Below are 22,059 nucleotides of genomic sequence, written 5' to 3'. Positions count from 1 at the left end.
AAGAGCGAGTGTGCACGTACACACACACACACACACACACACACACGTCATTGGGGGGAGGGGCAGAAGGAGAGAGAGGAAGGAGAAAAGCAGACCCTGTGCTGAGCACAAAGCCCAGGCAGAGCTGGATCCCACAACCCTGAGATCATGACCTGAGCAGAAATCAAGAGTTGGACGTTCAGCTGACTGAGCCATCCAGGAGCCCATCAAAGCCTTTTTAGAATGGGTTCCTATTAGGTTTTTCTGCTAATATTATTAATGTTAATAATTGCATGCTATAGTTAGGGGGCTTCAGGTAGCAAAGACCTCTATGATCCCTATAGCAACATAATTTCACTTAAGAACTAAAAGACCCACAAGTCTCTAATTGGGATCCTGTGAAGCATACAGTATGTGGTAAGCCAATACATTTCTCTGTTCCTTCATCCATTAGGGACTAGCTTATTCTCTCCCATATCTATCTCAGATCCTTCCTTAAGAATAAAAATGTATTCAAGTCCTTCCCACGAACAAAAGAATCTTCCCTTGATCTTACATAGCCTTCTAGGTACAGCCTAATATTACTTTCCTTTTTTTTTAAAGATTTTATTTATTTGATAGAGAGATCACAAGTAGGCAGAGAGGCAGGCAGAGAGAGAGAGGAGAAAGCAGGCTCCCCGCTGAGCAGAGAGCCCAATATGGGGCTCGATCCCAGGACCCTGAGATCATGACCTGAGCCAAAGGCAGAGGCTTTAACACACTGAGCCACCCAGGCACCCCCTAATATTACTTTCAAAGTCAAATTTCTATAAGACTTTTTAAAAAGTTGTATCTATTTGAGCAATCTTGACACTCAACATGGGATGCAAACTCATGACCCAGAGATCGAGAGTCTCACGCTCTTCTGACTGAGCCAGCCAGACACCCCTTTATAAGACTTCTGTAGTCCTCACTTATTCTGTCGTTCACTCAACACATGGGAATCTCACTTTCATCCCATCACTCCTATGACATGTCTTTGTCAGTGATAACCAACAGATAACTGGTACCCAATTACAGCATCACTTCTCTGCATTCATTGTAATCTTACATAATACATACATTCAGCTTACATACTTATTTACTTCCTTACCTAAATTGAAGCATTTGACACTGTGAACCATTCTCTTTCTTGAAGCGCTCACCTCCCTTGGGTTCTGACACCAACCTCTCCTTGACAACTTTCCGTCTCTCCTTCTGTGTCTCCCGAACTTTGCTCATTCCTTTACTTTTGCCTGCACTTAGAATGCTGACGCCCCTTGGGGATTTATCTAGGGCTCTTTTCTCTTCTTGCATCCATATCCTGACTACAACTACTATGTTTTCTAAATCCATATCACTTCTAGTTTAAACTCTAGTCACATGGCCAAGTTCTTACCACTTATTCCCTTGAATCTACCTGAAAAGTCTTAATGATTATAAATAAAAATCTTAAAGTTCCTCAAGCTTAATGATTACAATAAAACACCACAGGAGCCTCACACTCAGCATGCATACAACTAGACTCATTATCTTTCATCTAAGTCTGTTCTCCCCTCCTGTATCTCCTAGCTGAAGGAACATCCTGACATCCATCCAATTATCATCTCCTTGTCCTGATGTAGATTGCTCATCAGCCATACTCCAAAATTAAGTGGACAAACAACAATTTCTCTCTTTTCTTGGCTCAGTGGTCACAGAACATATGTTTTGAAATGAATAGAGAAAAGCTGCCTGATTTTCTGACTAGAACAGATGATTATGCAAGATGGCGGCAGGTGGGCTCTCTCAACCTTTTGGGTATGTGAGGCTACTACCTTACCAGAGGCAAAGCATGGATAGAAGACCCCTGTCCTTTTCCCAGTTCCACTGACTTTAAAATTAATGGAAATTCTTTCCACAGGATAACCATAGGTCATTTGCCTCAATTTTGAGAGTTGAACATTTTTGTCTTTTTAGTCTCTTCTGGATATTTTAGTTAGAAATTTTGCATGGCAGGCTGCCTTAGGACCTAATAAGTAGATACGATGATGTGTGAGTCTTTCATCATCATTTCAAAAATCTATAGGCATGGCAAAAGTAAAGAGAATCATCTCAGAGAGACAAGACACAGGTAAGACTGGATAAGTACAAATGGAGAAGAGGCAGGCAAAACGCCAGATAAGACTTGTATCTAGATAAGACTGAAAAGAAGGAAGCAAAGTCTCTGACTAAGCAAAGTCTGATGGCAAAATATTCCCATCAGGGAGGTGTGAAAAGCTTTGTTCTTATATTTTATAATTAGAACAATGATGATTGGAATGTGAAAGTTGAACTATCCCTGGGATGATTGAGATGTTTAAAAGCAAACAACTCTGGGGCTCTAATTATAGACAGAATTTGGCTAACAAAATGATGAGGTATTTTGTTAATATGTAGTAAAAAGGAAAAGAGATTTAAAAAATAATGACAAACACATAAGCCAATATGGCCAAGCAAAGTATGGGAACTCTGCTTATTTAGAGCTTTTGCCAAGGTTAGATTACTGGATGAGTCTTGAGCCTATCAACACATAGTCATCAAACTTCATAATTAATTTGATGATGACTATTAGAAAATTAGACATCAGACTAGAAAACATCAGATTAGAAAGATATACACACATTTTTCAAAGAAAATCCAAGTATCTTGGTGTCTTTTTTGCTCTTTTTTTTTAATAGATAATAAGCCTGAGATGTTTAGAAATATTACAAATGGAATATAAAGTACTCAAAAGCACATTGGGTTTACCTTCATCCACTAAATTTAAACATGTCAATTTTTCTATTTTGTGTAAAAAAAATTAGTTGATTTTTAAGATGCAGAAATTCAGCCAATTTTTCCTTTATTTGTATTTTCATAAGTATTTCTTTAAAATAGAGGATTAAGACAAAGAAGCAAGCTAGTCTCAGAGCTGAGAAGAATCAGATTTTCAATCTGGCAAGATCTGCCCATAAAATACCTCCCTCAATCTATTGAAATATGTTTTCACCAATTGTCTTTATAAAGAAATGTGTTAAAACCTTGAACTTCCATTAAAACCCCAGGAGAGCCACACATTAGAAGGGTACCCGAAGCCTAAAGACAACACTGGACTAGAACTCCCTAATAAAACACAAAATTAAATTTTCACAAAGTTAAGGGAGCACATCAGTAATTAATTACCAGGTAGTATAACACTTTTTTTTTCACTTTTTTTTTTTTAATGTTCATTTATCCACTGTATCATTAGTTTTTGATGTAGTGTTCAATGATTCACTAGTTGTGTATAACACCCGGTGTTCATCACAAAATGTGCCCTCCTTAGTGCCCATCACCTGGTGACCCTATCCCCCCACCACCCCTCTAAAACCTTCAGTTTGTTTCCCAGAGTCCAAGTCTCTCACGGTTCATCTCCCTCTCCAATTTCTCCCCCTTCAGTTTTCCATCCCTTTCAATATGGTTTTCTGCACTATTCCTTAGAGTCTACATGTGAGTGAAACCATATGATAATTGACTTTCTCTGCTTGACTTATTTGACTTAGCATAATCCCCTCCAGTTCCATCCATGTCGATACAAATGGTAGGTATTCATTTTTTCTGATGGCTGAGTAATATTCCATTGTATATATGAATCACATCTTTTTTTATCCATTCATCTGTTGAAGGACCTCTCAGCTCCTTCTACCACTTGGCTATTGCATGTGCCCCTTCTTCCCACTACACCTGTATCTTAGGGGTAAATACCTAGTAGTACAATTACTGGATCATAGAGTAGCTCTCTTTTTAATGTCTTGAGGAACCTCCATCCTGTACCAGCTTGCATTCCCACCAACAGTGTAAGAGGGCTTCCCTTTCTCCACATCCTTGCCAACACTTGTTGTTTCCTGTCTTGTTAATTTTTGTGATTTTAACTGGTGTGAGGTGATATCTCATTGTGGTTTTGATTTATATCCTGCCACATTGTTGAAAGGACAGCCTTTGCGTATCCAGGTTCTGGACCATTATAACACTATTTAAAAGAGTATAACCAAATCCAGAATCTCTACAATATATTATCCTTAATGTACATTATATATTTGCCAATTCCTGGGCATATTAAAGGACAATGTGACCCACAGTCACAAAGAGAAAAATAGTTAATTGAAACAGACCCACAGAAGACCCAAATATTAGAATTAGCACATAAAGACTTTTAAAATAACAGTGGTAAGTATATATTTTTTTAAAAAAGCTGCAGGAAAATATGGATATTACAAGTGAAAATATAAGAAAACTCACAGAGATAACAAAGAATCAAAATGAAAATAAAACATTTATCAGATAAGATTAACAGCAAACTGTACAATGCAGAAGCAAAAAAACAAACATGGAACGTAAAGATGGGTCAAGAGAAATTATTAAAATAGAAGCATGATACAAAGAAAAAAATTAGAAAAAATGAGCATGCCTCAGTGACTAGGGGACAATATCAAGCACTCTAATATATGAATAACTTCTCCTACAAGGAGAAGATAAAGAATGGGGTGAAAAAAGTTTATATACTGAGAGCCCAAAACACTGCAGGAGAAATATGAAGAAAACTACTCTAGGTACATCATGGACAACCTGAGAGAGATCCTAGTGACAAAAGTAGAAACATTTCAACAAAATAAATAACGTAGTATTGGAAATAATAACCTAAAGCATAAAATAAACACCCCTGAGTGCATGCTGATGTATATATATACATATGAATTACTAAATAAATAAGTGGTGGAGAAAATTAAGTCTTCCTACAGAATAATTCCAAATAAATTATCCAGATAGTCCCCTCTCAAGAAGGTAGAGCCTAACTCCTCCTCCTCATAAAAGGGGGAAAAGTAACTTCAAAAAGTTGTATTTTCCTTTTTAAATACTTGGCTAATATGACCTTGGTCAGGTGATCAAGGTTAACATCATCAGAAATAAATCATGTTGTGTTTCCTTGAAATGGTGTGATGAGACTAGCACTTCTTCTCTGCGGTCTCCTTCCAAAAAGCCAAATCCCACTTTAACTACGAGAAAACATCAGACAAACCCAAATTAACCTTGACCAGCACTCCTCAAAACTGTCAAGATAATAAAAAACATGGAAAGTCCAAGAAACAGTCACAGATCAGGTAAGGAAGCTAAGGAGGTATGATAATTAACAACACTGTAGTGTTCTAGATTGGATCTTGGAATAGAAAAAGGATATTAGGGAACAACTACTGAAATCTTTATCAAGTGTGGAATTTAGATAACAATATATCAATGTTCTTTCCCGAGTTGCAACAAATGTACACTAGTTATGTAAGATGCAAACAACACAAGAAACAAGGTATGGGGCATATAGGAACTGTAACTTGCCTTTGCAACTTTTATATAAATCTAAAAACTATCTTAAATTTAAAAATTATTTAAATTTAAAAAGTACAAAAACATGAGTAGAGTCTCAATGACTTGTCAGATAGCATCAAGCACTCCTCTGTGTGAATAATTGGAGTTCCAAAAGGAAAGCATAAAGAATGGAGTGGGAAAAGTATTTGAAAAATATATGCTGAGAATCTTCCAGAACCCCAATAGGAAATATTACAAGAAAACTGCATCTAGGCACATTATAGTTAAACTGCTGAAAACCAGAGAAAATCCTAAAAACAACCAAAGGAAAAAACACATATTACATATAGAAGAACAATGATAAAAATTATGACTTACTTAGAAATATTGAAAGTGAAAAACAGAATGACATCTTTAAAGTGCTAAAAGAAAGGGGGGGGAAGCCCTGCAAACCTAGAATTCTATATTCAGCAAAAATCTTCTTCGAAAATGAAGGTAAAGGGTGCTTGGGTGGCTCAGTCATTAAGCATCTGCTTTTGGCTCAGGTCATGATCCTGGGGTCCTGGGATTGAGCCCCACATCGGGCTCCCTGCTCAGTGGGAGTCTGCTTCTCCCTCTCCCACAAGCCTGCTTGTGTTCCCTCTCTCGCTGTCTCTGTCTCTGTCAAATAAATAAATTAAATCTTCCAAAAAATGAAGCTAAAAATACATTCTCAGATAAATGAAAAGCAGGAGAATTTGTCACCATTATAAACATGTCACATAGAAACCAAGTGGAAAAAATTTCTTAGGGCTGAAGGAAAATGATACTAGATGGTATCTTAGGAGTCGAAAAAGGAATTACATAGAAATTAGAAAATAATTTCAAACTAAATGATAATGAAAATACAACAGGGGTGCCTGGTTAGCTCTATTGGTAGAATGTGACTCTTGATCTGGGGGTCGTGAGTTTGAGCCCCACATTGGGCACAGAGATCACTTAACAAAAAATGTTTTTAAAAGAAGGAAAATACAACAAATCAAAATACGTTGCAAGCAGCTAAACAGCTTAGATGGAAATTTATAACTTGAAGTATTCATATTAGAAAAGAAGATATTTTTAATGACCTGAGTCCTCATTTGAAGATACTAGAAAAATAATGAAATAAACTCGAGATACTTAGAATACAAGAAATAAAAAGGAAAGGAATGGAAACCAATGAAGTGGAAAGCAAACGATAGAGAACACATTAAATCAAAAGTTGGTACTTTGAAAGGATTAACAAAATTGACAAATCTCTATTCAAACTAATCAAGGGGTGCCTGGGTGGTTCAGTCAGTTAAGCATTGGGACTCTTGGTTTTGGCTCAGGTCATGATCTCTGGGTCCTGGGATCAAGCCTGCATCAGGTTCCCTGTTCACTGGGGGGTCTGTCTGGAGATTTTCTCCCCCTGCCCCTCTCCCCACTTGATATCTCTCTCAATTTCTCTAAAATAAAGAAATAATTTTTAAAAATTTAAAAGAAAACTAATCAAGAGAGAGAAAATAAAAAATAACAAATATCAGGAATGATATCAGGGATATCACTATGGATTCCTAGGATGTTACAAAGATAACAGCAGAATACTGTGAAAGATTTTATCAATAGATAGAACTTAGACGATATGAACAAATTGCTTGGAAATGTGACTTACTAAAAATAACACACACAAAAAATCTAAAATCTGTGTCCCTATATCTATTAAACAACTGGAATTTGTCATTAAAAATCTTTTAATCAAGAAAAATTCAGCCCAGTGAGTTTCACTGGTGAATTCTACCAAATATATAAGGAAGAATTAATGCTACTTCTACATATTCTCATCCAGACAATAGGTAAGGAAGAGCACCTTCCCAGAGTTTTATGATGTTAACATAACACTGATACCAAAGCCTGACAGGGGCATCACAACAAAATAAAATTATAAACAATATGTTTCACGAATATAGATGTAAAAACCTCCACAAAATATTAGCAAAGGGAATCCACAGGATTGCCTTATCAGATCTAAAAAAAAGTATCTGACAAATGAAACTGCTGTTCATTTAAAAAACAAACACACTGTCAGCACACCAGGGGAAGAAAGGAACGTCCCAATTTTGATAAAGAACATCTATTAAAAGCCTGTAGCTAAGTTAATGGTGGAAAGGCCAAATCTTTTACCCTCCCCAAAAGCAGACCTATTTATAAGCTTATCGTCTAAGTGTAGGTGACTTTTCTTCACCAACTGCAAGCCTAAGCTTCCACTCCAGGAACAGGCAGATTGGAGGCAATGGTATTACCTCTGATCTCCGGTTTCTGCTTTTCCACCTTACACATCTCTCTTTCTATGAATCAAAACGGTGACAGCTAAAGCTTTGCAAGTATCAAGATACTCACACCCCCAGCTGTGGTGCCCTCCTGGAACTCACACCTTAGTATCACTTGGAAAGCAAAACTATAAGGATATGGCTTATGACATGATGAAAGACAGGCAAACATATTGGAAGTAGAACACAGCTCCTATTAGGTTCCGGGTTGATGTTGTGAAGACAGCGGTATAGTCCCATCCCAACCTCTGTATGGGACACCACCCCCCAACAAAGATCAATAATCAGACAGCTATCCATGAACAAAAATAGCTCTGAGAGAGATCAGAAGTCTTCTTAAGAAAGTAACACAGTAGAACAAAAACAACCACACAAACAGGGAAGGAAGAACAGCTTCATTTTACCTACAGCATCCTGTCCCCAAGGCTGGCACTACTCAGTGCCAAGAGGGAACTCTCTAGCTAGAAAGAGTGCCCTTCACTGAGAAAGAGAGCAGGGTGAACGGCCAGCTTCCTTAGCCTTTCAGGACACGACATTCAGGACCCACTTGGGTTTTACCCCATCCAGAAACAGGCAAGGCAGGGACGCATAGAGACAAGTTAGAAACAAGGAAGAAAAGCAGGAACTACCAATATCAGCCACGCAACGGGAATGACCACGGTTCCCAGTGACCTGCTCTGCAGAGGAAGCCAGCAGCTTTCCCCACTGAAGAAACCAATAGCCACCAAGGATCCCATGCAGATTTCACCATTTTTTGCCCTGTAGGTTTTTGTGTTGACGGCTGTCTGCATTCCTTCCTGCCCTCTGCTACCCTTTTCCCCCCAAGCTCCTCAGCCCTCCACCACCATCACCCCCCAAGCCAGATCCCAGGATCTGCACCAGCAGCCAGCCCTGGCTTCTGTGGCTATGGAGGGCAAGATTCAACCCCAAGAGTTGACCAATCTCCTGAAGTGGGCAAATTTTGGCAGTGGGTGACAAGGGCCAAAGGTTTTCTGTTAATCAACCTGGGGATTCTGGTCTTAGGAACACTTTTTAAATTCCCAAGGTAAGGATGAATGGGAGAAAAGTGAAAGTATCAAAATAAGACACAGATATAACGGAAGACTGGAATTTTAGAACAAGGTCTTCGGGGTGCCTGGGTGTCTCAGTCTGTTAAGCATCTCACTCTTGATTTCATTCTGGGGTCATGATCTCAGTGTTTAGGGATCAAGCCCCATGTGGGGCTCGCCACTGAGCGGGGAGTCTTCTGGTCTCCCTCCACTCCTCCCCTGCTCTCTCTCTCTCTCCCTCTCTCTCTCTCAAATAAATAAATAAATAAATAAGTAAAGTAAATAACTCTTAAAAAAAAAGAGAGATCTTAAAAAGTAGAACTTCAGGGGCGTCTGGGTGGCTCAGTGGGTTAAAGCCTCTGCCTTCGGCTTGGGTCATGATCCCAGGGTCCTGGGATTGAGCCCCACATCAGGTTCTCTGCTCAGCAGGGAGCCTGCTTCCTCCTCTCTCTCTGCCTGCCTCTCTGCCTACTTGTGATCTCTGTCAAATAAATAAACAAAATCATAAAAAAAAATAAGAACTGTGCTTTAATTCCCAAAAATGTAATTAGTTGTGGAGAGCCATCGTTTTAAGCAACCAAGAATCCCTAACAAAACCTTGCTCTGTACGGTTTAGTTCTCCAATATGGATTGTCCTTGTAATATTTAGTTCCCGTAACAAGGAAAGAGTTTGGGAGATATTTCCCATCTCAGGTAAACGAAAATATAACTTAGTAACCTGTTTGTATTACCCTTCATGAAGTAGGTGGCTCTTTCCTGGCTTCCACTAATAAAGAACCCTAAGTGTGTCAGCCTCGCTCCGAAAATATAATACCACAAGCTTCTTGGTCCTAATAGATCATATTCATGCTCACATGAATATCATCTTTCTAGAATCCTAACTTGACATTTATACCAAGGTATTACTGATTTGCAGACTCCTCAGGCTCCAGATAAGCAGATTCACTATTTTTTTAAAGAAAAATATTAAGGAACGGGCAAAGAAAAATATTTTTGGATTTTAAATTATTTAGGACCCCAAGTATTTTCAAGTTCATATTTTAAAAGATAAGCTTACTTTTATCTACCTCATACACACTTTTTTTTGCAACCCCCTATCTTGTTCTGATTTTCCAGAAAATACCTAACTATTCCCATGGAACTGCCAAGTTATGCCAACTAAAATAAAGGGCCTTGTTTGGCTCTGTATATTGGCCTGTTTCACACACAGACTGCTGAACTCCAGTTCTGTTTTGAAGGATGAAGTGTAAAAGAATGAGGTCCTTACCTCTTGCATTATGTACAGCCCTAGGCTGTGTCTTTGCTCTGTGAACATTGCTACTCAAAGTGTGGTCCACAGACCAGCAGTTTGCTGGAAATATAGACGATCTCCAATCCCTCCCCAAACTTAACAGAATTGGGATCTGCCTTTTAACACTATTTTCAGATGATTCCTGTGCACATTACAGCATGAGTCTCTGAGGAGATGGTATCATTACCTTCAAATCCTGGGTCCCTCCCTCTTGGAAGGTAAGAAGCTAAGGAAAGCATTGGAAGGAAGGAGAATTCCCAGTAGTTTCTAGGTCAACTTCTTGAGTGCTTCCCTGGCTAATAGTTCAGCAGATACCTTTCATAACTTAGAGGCTTTTGGGGGTGCCTGGATGGCTCAGTGGGTTAAAGCCTCTGCCTTCAGCTTGGGTCATGATCCTGGGGTCCTGGGATCAAGCCCCACGTCGGGCTCTCTGCTCAGCGGGGAGCTTGCTTCCCTTCCTCTCTTTCTCTGCCTGCCTCTCTGTCTACTTGTGATCTCTGTCAAATAAATAAATAAAATCTTAAAAAAAAAAAAAGAGGCTTTTTATATGATTTCGACAGAGGGCTAAACAAATCAAGTACTGTGTCTAAAAAAATGTCTAGCAGTGACCTGCAATTCTTTTAAGTGTTTGTGTTTGTTTGTTTTGACTGCTCTTTGTCCTTTGTTTTGTCTTTATTAGCCATCCCACTTTGCTTTGTCGTCTGAAAAACTGAGTCTCTGATTCCGCAAGGGGGCAGGCATTCACCATGATACTGATAGCAACATGCTTGGTCCTGGAGGTAGCATTAGCCCAGGTTCATTAGTGCAAACAAAAACATCTGAAGACTGTCAATTATTCAAATAGTCTTAACATTGGACTTGGCTCGGCTAGTGTTTTAGAAAGTGACGTAAGGAGTTCTAAGATGACTAGTCCCAACATTAAAAACAAGGTGTTGGGGCGCCTGGGTGGCTCAGTGGGTTAAAGCCTCTGCCTTTGGCTTCAGGTCATGATCCCAGTGTTCTGGGATCAAGCCCCGCATCAGGCTCTCTGCTCAGCGGGGAGCCTACTTCCTCCTCTCTCTCTGCCTGCCTCTCTACCTACTTGTGATCTGTCAAATAAATAAATAAAATCTTTAAAAAAATAAAAACAAGGTGTTTTTATGCAAAATTAACCTCAGGGGTTAAGAATTAGGTTTGGATTTTGACCTCATATAGAATGTTGGAGATTTTAACATTCATTTAGGCTCCTGTCCTCTCACTATGTCATAGCTTCAGACAGTATCGCACCAAAACTTCCACCAGCACCAAATGTAGCACATTTTATTATAATAACTCGGTCAACTACGTTTGTCCCTCATGTGACTGTGGCCTCCATGAAAGCAGGGACTGGCATATTCTTTCTTTCTTTCTTTCTTTCTTTCTTTCTTTCTTTCTTTCTTTATCTAGATATTACAGGTACCTAGAGCACTGGCTAGCACATAGTAGGTACTTAATAATTATGAGTGAAATGAATAAATTAAATGAACATAATTGACAGAGAAATGGAAGTACTTAAAGCAGGATAAGCAGTCTAAATAACTCACTTTTTTTCTAAGATTTTATTTATTTATTTGAGAGACAGTGCACACAGGAGGGGCAGAGGGAAAGGGAGAAACTCAAGCAGACTCCGTGCTGACCATGGAGCCCAATGTGGGGCTTGATCCCATGACGCTGAGATCATGACCTGACCAAAATCAAGAGTCAGACACCTAACCAACTGAGCCACCCAGGCACCCCTGAAGCTCACTTTCTAAGCATGAAATACTATATAAAAATAGATGGAGTAAAATATATCTAATTTAGATCCCACCTATTCAGAACTTGTAAAACACAGCTTTTGATTAGACTCTATTTTATGTTTTTGTGCTATCTGTGAAGACTAAACAAAACAGATTTTATTGATTTGACAGCAACTTAAGAAGTGTTCAGTTAGATATTAATGATAAGTTAAATTACGACTTATACTTAAATAGTAGGTCAAATACTATGAAGTTCTACTCATGAAAACAATAGTTTTCCCTAGTTTTTTTTTTATAGTAAAGTTCTCTCCTATCACAAGAACACATAAAATTTCATTTCCTTAAATAAAATTCTAATTAAGCCACCTCAAGACTGAGATTGGTTTTCCCTCTGAGGAATCAAATTTGGAGAATTTTTATTATAAGTTATAAGAAAAATGAAATTTTCAATGGGAAGCAACTAAGCACTTCAGTAGCTCATAGCATTGGAGCTTCTCTTTCTTAAGTTCATGAGTAGACTCATAACAGTTATCAAATAGCTTCTTCATATTTGGGGGCCTTGACCTCCAATGACCAAAATGTATAAACAAATAAAGAGTTGCCAAGTTCCATCCTGGTAATGTGAAGTGTGTGGGGTTTTCTGTTGGTTTTTTTTTTTTTAAACCTTCACACACTTCTTTCCTTTGCACCCTCTGTGAGTTGGGAATCCCACTGGAGAGAGATGGCATGCTTCACACCTGGATAATTGAAATGCGCTTAATAAAGGGACTACTTTACAAAACCAGGGGCAGAGTTCAGGGAAACCAACAGGAATGGTGAAACACGCCAGGAGCAAACCAAGTGGGGAGATCAGCCATAGCCTCACCCAGACTTGAAGGAGCAACGGGAGGGAGTGGTCACCAGAACTAGGAGAGAACCAGAAGTAAAGTTGCAGGAAAGGGCTACAGGCAGGACCTGTAGCCTTCAGCTGAGGAAAGCAGCCAGTGCCAACACCCTGTTCTACCAGAAGGGAGACCATAGAGTAAATATGCTGACCTCAGTCTACTTTCCACCTCGGGGTCTCCTGCTGGTGCCTTGCATTCATCCGACCCAACAGGAAACCAAAGGGCAAGAGAGCAAACTGATGTGGTCCACGGACGTCAGCCTCATAGGGCAGTAAGCAGTGGGGAAAGCTGAAGGATGGCTTTGAAGGGCAGGACAGAGGATACTGACTATGCACACCTCCTTCAAATTTCCTGTACTGCAAAGTATTCATAAGAGCACTCACAAACTTATTTTGTCATACGCATCGCTAAGAACCAATTGACAAAATGATCTATAATAACAACAAATTTTCCAATAACACCAACATTTGCTGATTCGTAATATTTTCAAGTGGATGCAAGATTCACTGATTCTTTCACTTGGAGATATGGTAAAGGCAAATTTCCTCTCCATGCCCCTGAAACCTGCTGAAATGAATGAAACATTGAAAAAAAAATTATCTACTATGAAACTAGCAGAGTTGAGATTCCCAAATCACATACTAGAAGAATTACTGGCCCTAAGGAGTAAAAGTTTTATTGAAACAGTGGACAAACCTAAAAGGTGATCCATACCTCTAGAGATTCCAAGTCCTATTCAAAAATTTCTCTGGAAGTAAAGAGAGAGCTCACAGAACCCAACGCCAGAATGAAGAGTGACATCAACAGGTCATGAAAGACATGGGAAACATCTATATGGAGGGGCTGGTTCCATACCAGCATGGTGGAACTGATGACACTTCTACCATGATGTCACAGAGAGTGACACCGATGGTGTGAACTCTCTCCTCTTTATTATCAGTGAAAGCCTGAAGCTTAAAAACTTAATGAAGAGGTCTAGTCTGCATGCACAGAGGATAGTCATAATCCGCCAGTCTAGCCATAGTCCGGAGGTTAGAGAAACAGCAGAAAAAAAGGAAAGTAACAATGACCTTTGTTGATGACTTGCCCCCTCCCTTCTGTTTGTAGATGCTAAACTAAGCCAACCACTTGGTGACAAATAAGCACCAAATAGCTATCTGTCCCCCCTCACTCTGAGATACATACATACATGCATACACACACACATACACACACACACACACACACACACACACACACACACACAGTTTAGATAAGAGAACAAGTAGATTGTTTAATTGAAAGCCATAAAGAAAATGCCTTTACAAAAAAAAAAAAAGGAAAATAAAAATCTTTAGATCAAAGGACTGTACCATTTTCCAGGAAAAACCTGACACAGTGACTTGCAGTGAGAAATATCACAGAGAAGTTATTAAACTTTAATGTTTAAAAATAATTCTATCAGCACCAAGGCCAAAAAAAAAAAAAAAAAGAAAGAAAGAAATTGCAAGAGTGGGAGGGCAAGGAGGCAGCAAGCCAGCTACAAAGAGGAAATAATCAGGCCACCCTCACACTTTTCCAGAGCAACAGTCCATGCCAGAACACAATAGAACAATGTCTTGTAGAATTATGAAGGGGGATATACATGAATTTAATTTTACAGTCAATTTGTTTGTTCATAGAAGAAACAGAAAGGCATCCAGAATATAATACTCTTGGGCCCTGTTTGAAAACAGTACCTCCCCACTAAACACTAAGTCATCACAAAATGCTGAAGGAAGATGCAAGTGAGGAAGGGGCTGGTGGTGACCTTGACTCTATCCAGATTCAAGACTAACTCTAAGTCCACAAAGCATGGTCTTCCTTCCCCACAGCTCACTTCCCCACTTTGTTCAAGTCTCTCTTCAAACTTTCCCACTCAGAAACTTGTCTCCTGACTACCCTATCATCAATAACCCTCCCTCATCAGCTTCCAGTCTCCTAATGCATTTTATTTTTAGTCTCGACATTTATCACTTCCTGATGTTAATGTAGATACACATTGTATCTCTTCTATGAAATATAAGTTCTGTGAAGGAAGGACATTTTTCAGTTTGGTTCACTGTTCTACTCTCAGTGCTTCCAACAGTGCCCAGTGCATAATGGGTGCTCAGTTGATTGAACTGTGAGAATTTGGTTTACAATTCAAAATTGCCAATGTTAAAAACTTTGAAAATGTAACTAACAATCTAATTAACTAATCTAACAATCTAACTAACAATCTAACTGCAACAAATGGTAAATGCTAAGTGATATACTCTGATTTCCTTAATGATAGGAGTAAGAAATCATTCAATAAAGTCAAAACTTGACAACAAACTCTACAAAAAAATTACTTGATCACTTCTTAAAGTTAACTAGGTATCTTAAGTTTTCCGTTTGTAAATAATTTTCACTCTCTTCCTGATTCAAGCTTGTTGTTTGTATTTTATGGCTCCCTAGTGCTCTTGGAAAAAAATGACAAGTAGTCCAGTGAGGCAAAAGCAAAGACGGTGACCACTGATAGAATGGTTACATAAAGTCAGATGAGTCAAATATAAATGTGTTACTCAGATATAAATATATAAGGTGGCTAGGGTTGTCAAGGATTTGAGGAAACAGGGACTCACACATTACTGGTGGCAATGTAAAGTGATAGAACATTTTTGGATACACTTTGACAATATATAGAAAAATTCATAATATGCATATTCACTCACTCAGCAGTTCCATTTCTGGAAAGCACTATACAGATTAATTTGCAGGATGTACAAAGATGTTCACTGCAACATTGCATTTAATAGCAAAAAAAAAAAAAGTGGCAACAAACCCAAATCTTCATCAAAAGAGACTGGTGAACTATATTCCAAAAGTAAATGCTAATCAGCTAATAAAAGTATACATGATAGGTATGTATATATTGAGATATAAAAGTATGTACGATATATTTAGAGGAAAAAGCAAGCTACAGAACCACATATGTGGTATGATTTCATTTATATAAAAGGAAGTATTTAAACTTCTATCAGTATGTGTTTCCAACTCTACTTGCTTTGCATGGAAAATATCTGGAAGGATACCTCCAAACTGTTCACAGTAAGGCTCCAAGGACTAAGCCTTGGGGGAAAGAGTAAGGAAAGGGAGGTTTATTTCATAAACTAAGCCCCCAAACATTTTAATTGTTGTAAAAAGCAAACATTACTTCCAACAACAACAACAAAAATTTAAAAAGACTTATACATTTTTAAACACATTTTTTCAAAGCCTACAAAGTGTTGAACACATGAAATGGCACACTTTGTGTAACCGGATGGCAGACTTAGCCAAGGAAAATGATTCAAGGTCATAGAGCACCCATAGTCACATTTAGACTAAACAGGAAGTTCCTTGAAGACAGGATCAGGTCACCATTTACTCCCAGTACCTATCACAGTGCTTGGCACATAGAAAATATTTGATAAGGGGCACCTGGGTGGCAGTGGGTTGAAGCTTCTGCCTTTGGTTCAGGTCATGGTCCCAGGGTCCTGAGATCTGGCCCCGCATGGGGCTCTCTGCTCCACGGTGTCCTGCTTCCCTCCTCCCCCTCTGCCTGCCTATCTTGCCTACTTGTGATCTCTCTGTCTGTCAAATAAATATTTTTTTTAAAAAAAGAAAATATTCGATACATGTTTGCTGGATAAATGGATGAATGCATGAATGAAGACATATATTAAGAACCAGAAGTCAGCTGTGTCTCAATATCCTTCCCACACTTATCCCTTCATGAGCCTTGATTTGTTTATGTGAAAGAAGAAACTTTCCTTGAGATACTTGGTGATTTCCTCTGCATGCTTTAAAGTTGTCCTGTGGTATGTCTGTGTGAAAGCAGGCACCTGACAGGTGAAAGGAAATGTGTAGAAATGACATCAGATCAGTTCTGAGGCTGCCATCCACGTTGTCAGACCCCAAAGTTTGCAGAGATGGAAACAATTTAAAGAGTTCCATGTAATATCCTCTGTGCCTTTTAGCTCCCATGCTGTTTGGAAGGCTGTGTTCTAGAGAAGTGTCCAACAAAACCTATAGGTGTGGTATCAAATTAAATACTGCATATACTAAAGTTTGTCCCCATATATAACACTGATCTCACACTCAACCCAACAAGGAGAGCAGCCAAGTGCAATCAGTTAGGACCCTCTGCTTGCTATCTTTGTTTTTTCCTATTTCAACTGAGATGCTCTTGTTTTATTAAAACCAATAATGTTCATGAACAAATGACTATTTTGGGGGGGAGGGATAATTTTATTTTTTTAATTTAATTTAGTTTTTTATTTTTTCAGTGTTCCAAGATTCATTGTTTATTTTACTCCATTTCATTTAAAATTAGTGACTTTGGCTTATTCAGAACTATCAGGTACTGATAGTACCTGACAGTACAAACTGTCTGGCTTTCAAAACTGATAATCCCCTTCTCCTGTTGCAGATATCTGCAGTATACTGACGCTTGGCTATGACACATATTTTCTTTCTTTTTTTCCCTCCAAGTTTTTATTTAGTTAACATATAGTGTAGTATTGGCTTTAGGAGTAGAATTGTGATTCGTTACTTACATAAAACACCCTGCACTCATCACAAGTGCCCTCCTTAATGTCCATCACTTCTTTCTTTCTTTCTTTCTGAGAGACAAAGAGAGAGAGGTAGAAGGAGAAGCAGTTTCCGTGCAGGGTAGGGAGCCCAATGCAGTACTTGATCCCAGGACCCCGGGTTCACGACCTGAGCGGGAGGCAGACACCCAACCAGCAGAGCCATTCAGGTGTCCCATCACCGATTTATAACCCATCACCCATCCACCTCCTCCCATCAACCCTCAGTTTGTTCTCTATCGTTAATAGTCTCTTATGGTTTGCCTTCTGTGTTTTTATCTTATTTTTCCTTCCTTTCCCCTATTCATCTGTTTTGTTTCTTAAATTCTGCATGAGGGAAATCATATGGTATTTGTCTTTCTCCAACTGACTTATTTCACTTAGCAATATATACTTTGGTTCCATCCATGTTATTGCAAATGGCAATATTACATTCTTTTGATGGTTGAGTAATATTCCATTATATATATATTTCCACTAAGTCTATATATTCCATTATGTATATATATACCATTATGTGTAGATATACCATTATATATACTCCATTTTATATACTACACACACACACACACCCCACATCTTTATGCATTCACCAGTCGATGGACATTTAGACACTCTCAATAATTTGGCTATTGTTGATAATGCTGCTATAAACATTGGGGTGCATGTGCACCCTTTGAACCAGTATTTTTGTATTCTTTGGATAAATACCTAGTAGTACAATTGCTGGGTCATAGGGTAGTTCTATTTTTAATTTTTTGAGGAACCTCCATACTGTTTTCCTGAGTGGTTACAACAGTTTGCATTCCCACCAACATTGTAGGAGGGTTCCCCTTTCTCTGCATCCTCGCCGGCATCTGTCATTTCCTGAGTTGTTAATTTTAGCCACTCTGACTGGTGTGAGGTGGTATCTCGTTATGGTTTTGATTTGCATTTCCCTGATGGTGAGTGATGTTGCACATTTTTTCATGTGTCTGTTGGCCATCTGTATGTCTTCTTCGGAGAAATGTCCGTTCATGTCTTCTGTCCACTTTTTAACTGGATTATTTATTTTGGGGATGTTGAGTTTGATAAGTTCTTTATAGATTTTTGATACTATCACTTTATCTTATATGGTGTGACACATTTTCTATGCCATCCATTTTACATATCTTCAGTAGGAAAGGTAATTTTAGCTTTCTGAACTTTTAAGCTTAAAAGTTTTAAAAGACAAGTGATTATCTTCATATCCATTCATAAAGCTTGTTGATATCTCTGCATTGCACTTAGCCACATCTCTAAACCATCTTCCCCTGCCAAAGCTCCAACCATACCATCCTTCTCTCAGTTCTTCTAACCTGCCAAGGATCTCTTCTGCCTCAGGCCTTAGCACAGCTGCTTTCTCAGCCTAGAGTGCTTCTTCCCTCTACTCCTCACCTAGCCAACTCCTACTCATCCTTTACATCTCACATTAGATATCAGCTCCTCAGAGAGGCTTTGTTGACACCTCAATCTAATCTATATCCCCTTCCTGTTATTTTCTCTGTGCATTTCCCTCCATAACATTTATTATACTTTTGTATTTATATAATCGTGTTTACTACTTTAACATCTACCTTTTCATTAGACCATGAACTTCAGATGGTGAGAATCATGACTGCTTTGTTGACCAGGACTAATCTCAACAAATATTTGTTAGTTACATGAAAAAATAAAAGGACGAAGTGAGTTTTATTCCCCCTTTTAATTGTTTCTCATAAACATAAGTTGAACACGGTAAGTAAGAAGAATTGAGTCCCTATCTCACTGATATTTAAAGCAGCCTGTCCTACCTAAGATGAGATTCTGAGAGGGCTTAGATTGAGAGAAAGAACAGGATTTGAGAAATTTTGTTAGAACCAAGACAGGAAGAGGTGGTATTCTGAAAGAAGAGAAAAAGAGTTTAAAAGTTAATTACATTAATGAAGCAAAGGAAGTGGGACAGAGAACAGATAGACAGTTGGAAATGCAAGAGGTTAGCTGGAAGGTGAGAAGGACTTTGGAATGTCACAAGGGAACAGGAAAACCAGGGCCAGGTTGATCAGGAGAGAAGCAGGCTGGTTGTGGCAACTATGTGGGTCCTGTGATAGGAGAGGAAGAGTGTGGGAGATCAGCACACCTGGAACAAAAACTTAGCTGGAGGATGGAGAGGAAAGGAGGGAGGGTCTGAGGAAGGAAACTTACAAATTCTTTAAGCTGTTTCACAGTTACTGAGCACTCCAGTTTTAATCTGGGAGATTGGCAATACATTAGCATAGTAATGTGGGATGGTAGAGATGAAAGTCACTGCCCTGGCAAACAACCAGGGTATCCCTTAACCGTCCATGATGCTATGACTAGACCGACATTCATTCTCTTATTAAGGACAGTCTCCCTGTCTAAACAAACAACAATGGCAATAAGAATAGAATATGTCAGAAGTGCCTGGGTGGCTCAGTGGGTTAAAGCCTCTGACTTCAACTCGGGTCATGATCCCAGGATCCTGAGATCGAGCCCCGCATTGGGCTCTCTGCTCAGCAGGGAAGCCTACCTTCCTTCTTCTCTCTCTGCCTGCCTCTCTGCCTACTTGTGGTCTCTGTCTGTCAAATAAATAAATAAAATCTTAAAAAAAAAAAAAGAATAGAATATGTCCAAGGCCAAGCTGTCCAGCTTCTGTTGTGTACGCAAGTCTGCTATGTCTTTTGGTCGCTTCTCCACACCTACAATGCATCTTGAAAATTGTGTTACTCTTAGTTGCCCTTGGGGCATTAAGTTTCTTTATAAATTGTCTGGAGGGAGAAAAAAAAAAAACATCTTGGTGCCAACCTGAAACCCCACAAAATGTTAATGGAGAATGCTGGAGACCACAGTAATAATAGTAGACAATAGATAATATTTTTAGATAATAGAGGATATTTATTGAGCTTTCTTTGTGCTAGGCTCTAAGACCATTATATGTATCAATTTGTTTAATCTTCACAAAAATTGCATGAAATAGTTATTATTCCTCTTTCCAGAAATGAGACCCAGAGAGACTGACGTCATTCAGCAAAGTGCACAGGGACTCAAGCCCGGCAAACTGATCGCAAAGACTTAATCATTAACTCCTTAAATCTGTATACACCTTACAATTTACAATGCCCTTTAGAAGAGATAGAAAGCTTATCTGATCTTCTCAACAATGCTTAAAAACTACGTCAGGAGCATCTTTGACTCCACTGAACACATGGGGAAACTGAGGCTCAGAGACAGAAGTTACTGGTATAGGAAATCAATAGCACTAATACCAGCCAGGGGGTATTTCAACCAGGGGCTGAAACCTACAACTCCTCACTCCTAAAATGCCACACCGTCTCTTACTTCTGCTTTAGCAGTCTTGTTGGTGAGGATTAAATTGCATCTACACAATAAGATACGCAGAAGGACAAAAGCTGCATCTAGGGTTTATTGGGTTTGACATGAAGGTCCTGCTACCTGAAAACCAGAAGTTATCCCCAGGCTGAAATATGATTTCATGAAGCCCCAACGTCAGGGAGTATCCGTGGGAAAAGAAGAGGAGGCAGAGAAGCTGACCAAGTGAGCAGTATCTAATAGCCGACTCCAGAATTGACCCTTTCGTGGAGCATCTTGCCTGTCACAGTGGCCCTGCTGCGGCAGCAGCCCCGGAGAGGGACCAGCGCAGAGATGCAAAGACTGAGAAAGAAACCCCAGTTCGAACCCACAACTGAAGCCCTTTATTGTGTCTTTTCTGGTTAACGCCCCTCTTGCCTCCCTGCCCTCTCTTCCCCACCCCTCTCTTGCTGTGCCCACGGTGCCAAAGGTTGTAACTCAACCCCCAGCTGCTGCTCCTACCTTTTTGTCTCATTTCTCAATTACCCCAGGAACAAATCAATTATTTTGGGTCCTCCGATGGTCTCTAGTAGCCAGGGCATTGCCGCTCTGGCTCATATTACCCACGAACCCATCATCCTTCCATGACACGCTTCACACCGAACCACATTTGCTTCCGATCCGCAGTGACCCCCCCTTTTTTTTTAACTGCAGTCCAATAATGCTGACATGGTTAGGAATCGGAAGTAATGGCCATTGCAGTCAACTCCCTGAGAAGCGGAAGCTTGGGGCAGGGATGGGGAAGCCTAGAACCTGCCTCCCTCCTTAGTAGCACCATCCGTTCCGGAGGCCCTGCTGGCGGAGAGGCAGCGGCACAAAACCGCGCACCCTGGGGCTCCTACCCCTTGGCTCCAGCCCCTGCGGCTGCTGCCATAGAAACACCAGGCGTACACACTGGGCTGAAATTAAACACCCATCCCGGACTGGGACCCGAGCCGGGATCGGCCTGCTGCCGCGGTCGCCATGGCAACATGCCCAGAGCCGAGCAGCGAGCTGTGAGCGCGGCGCGGGGATACTCACTCCATCACGGGGCTCCGGGCGGCCCGGCGGCGCGCTGCTGCGGGGCTCACCGGCGCTGCTCGCCTCTGCCGGAGCCGGGAGCTCTGGCCGCGCCGCGCGCGAGGTGGAGCCGCAAGCTTCGCGAGCTTCTCCCCTCCCCGCCCGCACCCCTTCCTCCCCTTGAGGGTTGAAAGTGAACGCTCAGGCTCTCAGCTCCCAGCCTGCGAGTAAAACGGGAAGCAATTGGATAATGTTGTTCGCTGGGCGCTAGACAAGCCACTCCACTTAAATGTTTCGGGAGGGAGCGCGCTGGCAGCAGCGCGCCGGGCGGTGTGGCCACCAGCGCGCAGCGCCCGGGCGCCCGAGGCGCCAGGTGCGCCGGTGGCTCCCCTGGGACGGGCGGCGCGGCACTGAG

At 40.2% G+C, this 22,059-nt stretch overlaps 1 protein-coding gene across 4 annotated transcripts in view; it reads right to left on the bottom strand.

The window, feature by feature from the left end:
- The window catches only part of PALM2AKAP2 (PALM2 and AKAP2 fusion), a 450,166-nt gene extending 428,386 nt beyond the window's left edge, over nucleotides 1-21,780 (bottom strand). For all 4 annotated transcript variants that reach the window (XM_032860820.1, XM_032860821.1, XM_032860824.1 and 1 more), the window contains exon 1: nucleotides 21,666-21,780. In XM_032860820.1, the coding sequence (XP_032716711.1) occupies nucleotides 21,666-21,670 (5 nt within the window). In that variant the 5' untranslated portion in view covers nucleotides 21,671-21,780. The remainder of the gene's footprint in view (nucleotides 1-21,665) is intronic.
- Nucleotides 21,781-22,059: the final 279 nt, after the last annotated feature.

This window comes from Lontra canadensis, unplaced genomic scaffold (genome assembly GCF_010015895.1).
Source record: "Lontra canadensis isolate GAN:19392208 unplaced genomic scaffold, GSC_riverotter_1.0 scaffold19, whole genome shotgun sequence".
NCBI lineage: Eukaryota > Metazoa > Chordata > Mammalia > Carnivora > Mustelidae > Lontra > Lontra canadensis.
This window is presented reverse-complemented; position numbering and strand designations above follow the sequence as displayed.